Here is an 8417-nt window from a genome sequence, read left to right as displayed (position 1 = left end):
CACCAAGGTCTACTCACCCGCTCAGCCCTCGGCTCTTCCACACGTCACGGAGCACCAGTGGGATGTTGCCGCTCGCTGTGGTCGATCCAGCCTGGGAGAGAGAGACAATGGAGGCGTGATGACGGATAAAACGGTCTGCTTCCCTTCCTGCTCCTCGGAGAGAGACTCTGTTTAGTCTTCCTCAACCCCCCCTTCTTGCTCATGGACAGCTGTGTCGGCGCAGGTGACACCTCCGACACCCCCCCGGACACCCCCCCCGACACCCACCCAGCAGCCAAACACACAACAGTCTGGTGCTGCTTATTTCCACAATACGGATTTTCCTGGCCGAGAGCTCCGAGTCCATCAGTGAAGGACGGCAGACCGCCAGGATGGGTCAGCAGCCCCCCAGCAAGGAGGGAAGGGGTCAAGTCAGCTGACGTGGAAAAGCGGCAGCCAGGCAGTACGTGTGGCTCACCGAGCATGAAGGAAACAGTGGGAAGCATCTGCTGGGAATCCTGACGGCAGATCGGCCGGAACGAAAGGATTCCCATCCCGCATCCACATGAGAGGATGTGCTCCTCATGGATGTGGAGACTAGAATGCCCGATGCCGGAAGACCAGCTGGCCGCAGCGTTAGAGCGTCCGGCTCCAGCGGGAACACCAAGGCGTTCCCAGATCCTAAACTTGTGACATTATCAGGATGAAATGTTCCTTATTGTAGTGCAGAGTGGAAATGTTTGATTTTTTAAGTTGTAATTTTATATGAAAAAAAACTAAAAGTAGGAAAATCCAGTTGGGAAAAAAGAGGAGAAAAAAATTCCGGGAATAAAGTGGTGTAACATTTCCCAAGATGAATAGCGGAGAAAGCGGGACACAAATGGGAATGATAGCATAGCTTAGCATGTTAGGGTAGCATGCTACCCTAAAGCTGGGTTGGCCAGTCAGGTCTGGTGCTTGTGTGTCTGGTCCATCGCGGACCGGCCGGCTGTGCTCAAACCCGTGACGACTTGGCGTGTGACTAAAACATAAACAGGAAGTCCGCCTACGCAGCCTCGCTAAAGTCTAAACACGCCACGTCGCCGCGCTGGTGGGAAATCACGGCAGCTGCTTTTCAAATATTGTTTGATTCCCAGTAAAGCGCCTCTTTAGGGCATCGAACCTGGTGTGCTACGTTCATTCCGCTAGGTCATTCCAACTGGGGAGGAAAGCTTGGACTACTGCGGGGGGGGGGGCTGATTAGAGTCAGAACACCCTACCTTGCTTACACAGAAGACCCGGTGAGGGAAGCCAGGCAGTCAGAGGAGGACGAGGATGAGGAGGAGGAGGAGGAGGAGGAGGAGCAAAGAAAGAGGGGGCTAAAAAAGGGAAGCTCCAGGAGTGTGTGTGTGTGTGTGTGTGTGTGTGTGTCTACATGTGTGTGTGTGTGTGTGTGTGTGATGTGGAACCTCCTGGTTCACCTCTGAGAGACAAGCGGCCTTGAGCTGGGAAGTGGTCTGAGGGTCCAGGCCGGCCCTCCCCTCTAAGACAAACCAACATGTCTCCCAGCACGGTCGGATGGGATGATGGATGCATTGTCTTCCCTGTGCCCCCCCCCCCACGCCGCTGCGTTGCGAGGCATCACCTGATGGGGGTGCATACCTTAGCGAGCATGATCCTGGTCTTGGCCACGTCAAGAGGAGTGGTAAGAAACGCGGCCACCGCACCTTCGGGAACACAAACGTTTGGTCAAGACGCATAAAAGACAAAAGCAGTAGTGGACATCTGGGGGACATCTGGGGGACATCTGGGGGACATCTGGGGGACATCTGGGGGGACATCTGGGGGACATCTGGGGGACATCTGGGGGACATCTGGGGTGACATCTGGGGGGACATCTGGGGGACATCTGGGGGACATCTGGGGGCCCACGGCTCGTTCACGCTAGCAGTTAGGCCACCATGTTGAGATGGCCCATTTTGGGAACGTGAACCACGCATGGTGCATCCGTCTGCTCCAACTACGTCTGAGTGAAATTCCTTCATGAGAACCTTCACATAAAATGATGGCTGCAGTTGTGTTGCTTTGCTTTTTATGAACGACCATTGATGTCGGTTGTCTACACAACATGGCCGCTGGAACGTATTTGAACGTCAAACAACGAGACCGACGAGCTGGTGCCGAGCCGTTGTGTCCCCACGTGCAGTCATACATAACATGCTATGATATGCTATGATATGATATGATATGATATGCTATGCTATGATATGCTATGATATGCTATGATATGCTATGATATGCTATGATATGCTATGATATGCTATGATATGCTATGATATGCTATGATATGCTATGATATGCTATGATATGCTATGATATGCTATGATATGCTATGATATGATGACTAACACCAGCTAAAAAGGACCAAGTTGCCATTACCAGTTGCCTTTACCACATTACCAGTTGCATATACCACATTACCAGTTGCCTTTACCACATTACCAGTTGCATATACCACATTACCAGTTGCCTTTACCACATTACCGGTTGCCTTTACCACATTACCGGTTGCCTTTACCACATTACCAGTTGCATATACCACATTACCGGTTGCCTTTACCACATTACCGGTTGCCTTTACCACATTACCAGTTGCCTTTACCACATTACCGGTTGCCTTTACCACATTACCAGTTGCCTTTACCACATTACCGGTTGCATATACCACATTACCAGTTGCCTTTACCACATTACCAGTTGCATATACCACATTACCAGTTGCCTTTACCACATTACCAGTTGCCTTTACCACATTACCAGTTGCCTTTACCACATTACCAGTAGCCTTTACCACATTAGCGGTTGCCTTTACCACATTACCGGTTGCATATACCACATTACCAGTTGCATATACCATATTACCAGTTGCCTTTACCACATTACCAGTTGCCTTTACCACATTACCAGTTGCCTTTACCACATTACCAGTTGCATATACCACATTACCAGTTGCCTTTACCACATTACCAGTTGCATATACCACATTACCAGTTGCCTTTACCACATTACCAGTTGCCTTTACCACATTACCAGTTGCCTTTACCACATTACCAGTTGCCTTTACCACATTACCAGTTGCCTTTACCACATTACCAGTTGCCTTTACCACATTACCAGTTGCATATACCACATTACCAGTTGCATATACCACATTACCAATTGACTTTACCACATTACCGGTTGCCTTTACCACATTACCAGTTGCCTTTACCACATTACCAGTTGCATATACCACATTACCAGTTGCCTTTACCACATTACCAGTTGCATATACATTACCAGTTGCCTTTACCACATTACCAGTTGCCTTTACCACATTACCAGTTGCCTTTACCACATTACCAGTTGCCTTTACCACATTACCAGTTGCATATACCACATTACCAGTTGCATATACCACATTACCAATTGACTTTACCACATTACCGGTTGCCTTTACCACATTACCGGTTGCCTTTACCACATTACCAGTTGCATATACCACATTACCAGTTGCATATACCACATTACCAGTTGCCTTTACCACATTACCAGTTGCCTTTACCACATTACCAGTTGCATATACCACATTACCGGTTGCCTTTACCACATTACCAGTTGCATATACCACATTACCGGTTGCCTTTACCACATTACCAGTTGCCGCTACTACCCGATTCCCATGCTATCTTGTTTTTAGCCAAACCCTCACTAGTCTTCCACAAACCACGTCAGGCCCCGGTGCTCAGGGGGTCACACAGCTGCAGGGACCCCCCCCCCCCCAGACACTCATCCAGGCTGAGAGGGACCATAAAGCCTGACCCGGCGTGCCGTCCATCGGCTGCCATCTTCCTTCTTGACAACGCCAAGTTGCTGGAGTGCAGATTTCCAATGGAATGCTGATTTTCAGTCTGGAATTCCGTCCTTGCTTTTTCCCTCCATTTGTCTCTGAGCCAACCTCTCCAGTGGATTTGCTACGTGAGTGACCGTGACTTTTACCATCAGAGACCACGTCTGTGGACGCCCGGTTTGTCCCCCTGACCGCCCTTTCACCGATGCAGCCATCCCTCCCCGACCAGCATTTCCCATAATCCCCTGCACCTGCAAACGCTCCGCATACTGCAGCCTGCCAAGAGTGGAGCGTCTGACCTCTCCTCCGTGACCAGCAAGTCTGGAAGAAAGAGAGGAAAGTTGAGGAACAACAAAGGAGAGGGAATGAGGATGTGGGAAGAACCAGCTGGAGCAAATCTTTGAAGGAATATTGTGAAGGAATATTGTATTCCTGAAGGTTAGCGGTGCAGCTATGCTTAGGGTTTAGGAAAATACGAGTACTGGAGGACTCCAGCATGCAGTACTACACAACCACAACACGTGTACTCCATAAAAGGAAGGGTCTCCTCCTTGGCCAAATGGTCTCCTGGCATACAGGAAGTGAGGACAGGAAGTGCCTGGGTGTGAACCTCCTCCATCAGTCCCGGTCATACGGGTGCTGCTGATGTTGGTCAGTACAACCTTCATCCTCGATGACGGTGATAGTCATGTGATTTGGACCGGTGCGGCCGGGTGTTCTTCTGTGGCGTTTTGGGTTACTTTGGGATGGTGGACGGATTTAGAAAGGAACTTTGGGAAAACTCCAGCGAGTGGTCATCATCGCTGCAATGGGAAATGCTTCATATGGATTTGGGAAGCGTTGTGGCACCTGGATATATCTGCAGAGTGAAGTTCATGTATGGTGAAGTAACCTTTTATAGTGTCCGGGAATTTCTACTACTGGACTGAAGTCACTTCCTGCCAGCGAACCACCGTGCGGACAACGGTGGTCGGTTGGAAAGATGCAAATGGTTCAATGACGTCGCCTGAACTGCTTTTCTCTCAACCTTCAGGGTCTACACCCTGTTTCTCCACCAGGTTTCTACGACAGGGTCTACGCCAGGTTTCTACGCCAGGTTTCTACGCCAGGTTTCTACGCCAGGTTTCTCCACCAGGTTTCTCCACCAGGTTTCTCCACCAGGTTTCTCCACCAGGTTTCTACTCTAGGTTTCTACTCTAGGTTTCTCCGCCAGGTTTCTACTCTAGGTTTCTACTCTAGGTTTCTATACCAGGTTTCTCCACCAGGTTTCTCCACCAGGTTTCTCCACCAGGTTTCTACTCTAGGTTTCTACTCTAGGTTTCTATACCAGGTTTCTATACCAGGTTTCTCCACCAGGTTTCTACTCTAGGTTTCTATACCAGGTTTCTCCACCAGGTTTCTATACCAGGTTTCTCCACCAGGTTTCTACTCTAGGTTTCTATACCAGGTTTCTCCACCAGGTTTCTACGCCAGGTTTCTACTCTAGGTTTCTACTCTAGGTTTCTACACTAGGTTTCTACACCAGGTTTCTACGCCAGGTTTCTACGCCAGGTTTCTACGCCAGGTTTCTCCACCAGGTTTCTACGCCAGGTTTCTACGCCAGGTTTCTCCACCAGGTTTCTACGCCAGGTTTCTCCACCAGGTTTCTACGCCAGGTTTCTCCACCAGGTTTCTCCACCAGGTTTATACGCCAGGTTTCTCCACCAGGTTTCTCCACCAGGTTTCTACGCCAGGTTTCTACGCCAGGTTTCTCCACCAGGTTTCTCCACCAGGTTTCTACGCCAGGTTTCTCCACCAGGTTTCTACGCTAGGTTTCTCCACCAGGTTTCTCCACCAGGTTTCTCCACCAGGCTTCTACACCAGGTTTCTCCACCAGGTTTCTCCACCAGGTTAACCTCTTTGTAAAATGCTGGTAGACAGCCGGGCGGCCTCGGGCCCTGCAAGGTACGATTATGTGTCGGAGGGCCATCCAGCTGGAACACGGAGCAATTAAAGCTATTTTCTTTGTCGGTCCGCCCCCCCAAGCCTTACTTGTGAAAGGTTAATCTGCTGCATGTTACCCCCCCCCCCCCCATTTCACACACGTGTTCATCACAAAGAGCATGTGTTCCCCGAGCAGGGATGCTTCCCGTGTGTTCCGTTAGACGGCCAACTAAAAAGGACATTTCTATTCCCACATCTTCCTCCTCCTCCTCTTGCTTCATAGAAGGCTTATTCCGAAAGAAGTGACATCATGGATGACATCACACCAGCATGTCAGACCAGACCACAAAGATCCGAGGATCCTGCCCCTTTTGGGTCATTTTCATATTATTATTTACCCCCTTCAACCAAACATGGAAGCAATCAGCGTCAGAGGAGGGGTGTGGCCAAAGCAGGGGGCAGGAAAAAAGGTGGAAGGACAAAAAGAGAAGGATGGGTCCTGAGAAGGTCTTTGACGGAGGACAAGTGGTCCTTGTAGATACCACAATCCAAGTCAGAAATGAAGTAGAAATATATATAATTAATAAATAATAATATCGTAGCGTACACAAACGGGCAAGCACACACGGCCGTGCCGCGGATTTCCAATCCTAGCTGGGTTGTTGCCCCCCCCCCAACATGGATGTCCGCCTTTCATGCCCCCTGAGACATGATGTCACTCCAACACAACGCTGTCTTCTCAAAGACAAATGGCTTTTAATATGAGCACTGTCACGCAATGGAAGGGGCCGGGGGGGGGGGGGGGGGGGGGGCACGAGGGGTGGGACACGGGTGAGAGAGACACATTAGGAGACGTCATTCCATTGGAAAGCGGAAAAGGAGACAGATACTCAAATGGATTTGCTCACAGTTGGTGATAAATTGTCCTCCAGGTTAATGGCAGGTGAAATAAGCCATAAAGCATCGCTGCCACTATTCCGGAATAGCAGGCATGCTGTGTGTTAGTCACTGGGAACCGTGATAAGACGATGGATGCAACAAAGGAACAGGATGTGATACAAACAGACGTACCTTGAAATATTCCCAAAGCGGAAACTGCACCAGAGAGAACGGGATCTGAAAAACACAAAGTTGCATCGTGTTTAACATCTGCAAGAGTATGGATGTTCATCTTGAAGCTCAAGTCCATCTCCATAGCCCCCCCCCCCATATCTGCTGCTGTTACTGTGAAAGCTGCCGCCTTCCTTCTCACCGCGGGTGATTCATGAACGAGGTGGCCTGGCAGGCCTGGATGAACGTGAACGCAGCATAGAAGGAGACAACTAGAAAGGAAGAAAAGGAGGACGCCCGACTGATGGTTGGAGTTGCCACTGGAAACGATGACTCAACACACACAGGAAGTTACTGATCAATGGTGACCACATGTGGACCAGCCGCCACACGCATAAACGCACAATCCCAGAAAGACGATGGAAAAGATGATATTAGTGGAAGATCACATGATTCCAATCGTTTCATCACAAACACACAAGCGTGTTTATGGCGTTCAACGGCCAATCAAACGCTCCGACCAAAATGATCTGACCTCATATAAACAACACGGCCAAGTCCGTCCACAGCAGAAACTGAAACAGAAGCTTCACTCCAACTTAAAACGGATTCCAGCTTGGCTTGAGAATGGGCTGTTTCAGTACTGCTCTGGTGATGAAAGTTGGGCTGAACCGGGTTCGGGTTCGGGTTCGGGTTCGGGTTTGGGAGCAGGTCGGTCCCAGTTGTAATAGAAAGTAAATAGCAGCATTCCCATTGGAATAATAATGATGTCCCCAGGAACGGTAATAGCTTGAGAGCAATCCTTCTTACTTATCTAAGTGGTATTAATCAAAAGGGTAATCATAATACTACAGTAAAATGGATGAAGTTTTCACAGTTTCGGGGGATAAAGCTGAGCTGGCACGAGAAGCTACAATAAACACGCTAATCCTTTCTTTGTCTTCTCCATGCAGACTAAAGGAAAATGCTCTAGTCCTCGGAGATGTTGGCTAATCTGATTGCATGAAGGTCTCCTGGTGTCCTGCCAGCACGATATGAAGTGTTACACAATGAGGAATGAGACCTTCCCTAGTTTTCCGGCTGTGAGCGGAGAGAATGAGGAACAAAGTGCACCTGTATTTTATTACAACCCCAAAGGGTTCTGCAATGTTCCAAGCGAAGAAGACAACCAAAGAAAACAATTCACAGACGGCCCAAATGGAGTGAGACTATACCGCACGTGCCGAGCTTGAAGTTCATTAAGAGCAAAAGTAAGCGAACTTCTCCACACCCATTTTCAAATTTGATGTGGCCTTGACATTGGAAAATGGCTGAAGGAGCAAAGCCTCCGACCGAAATTGAAGGAATAACGTACTGACCTGAATCTAAGACGACCCCTCAAACTCAAGACTGAAAAGTCCTCCAATCTCAGTGGGACACTTTGGTCTGAACTTTTCCCCCAAATTTGACTAACGTGACCGGAAAAGAAACAGACCAGCTGCTTGTTTGTTGCCATGTTCCTACCGTATTGGACATCAGTCAAAACCAACAGGATTCTTGGAGTGGTATAGAAGAATACGATTGGCTGAGAATTCAACCCAGTGGGGTGCGGACAAAG

General features: G+C 49.0%; 1 protein-coding gene across 2 annotated transcripts in view; it reads right to left on the bottom strand.

The window, feature by feature from the left end:
- Positions 1 to 8417, bottom strand: part of slc25a26 (solute carrier family 25 member 26) — a 29416-nt gene that overhangs the window by 1970 nt on the left and 19029 nt on the right. Inside the window, exons 6-9 of one of the 2 annotated variants that reach the window (XM_058081088.1) lie at positions 6842 to 6886; positions 4099 to 4168; positions 1621 to 1685; positions 18 to 91 (exon numbers count right to left, since the gene is read on the bottom strand). In XM_058081088.1, coding sequence (XP_057937071.1) covers positions 18 to 91; positions 1621 to 1685; positions 4099 to 4168; positions 6842 to 6886 — 254 coding nt within the window. The remainder of the gene's footprint in view (positions 1 to 17; positions 92 to 1620; positions 1686 to 4098; positions 4169 to 6841; positions 6887 to 8417) is intronic. The other variant, XM_058081089.1, reaches the window with a different exon arrangement.

The sequence above is a fragment of the Doryrhamphus excisus genome, chromosome 1 (genome assembly GCF_030265055.1).
Source record: "Doryrhamphus excisus isolate RoL2022-K1 chromosome 1, RoL_Dexc_1.0, whole genome shotgun sequence".
Taxonomy (NCBI): Eukaryota; Metazoa; Chordata; class Actinopteri; order Syngnathiformes; family Syngnathidae; genus Doryrhamphus; species Doryrhamphus excisus.
This window is presented reverse-complemented; position numbering and strand designations above follow the sequence as displayed.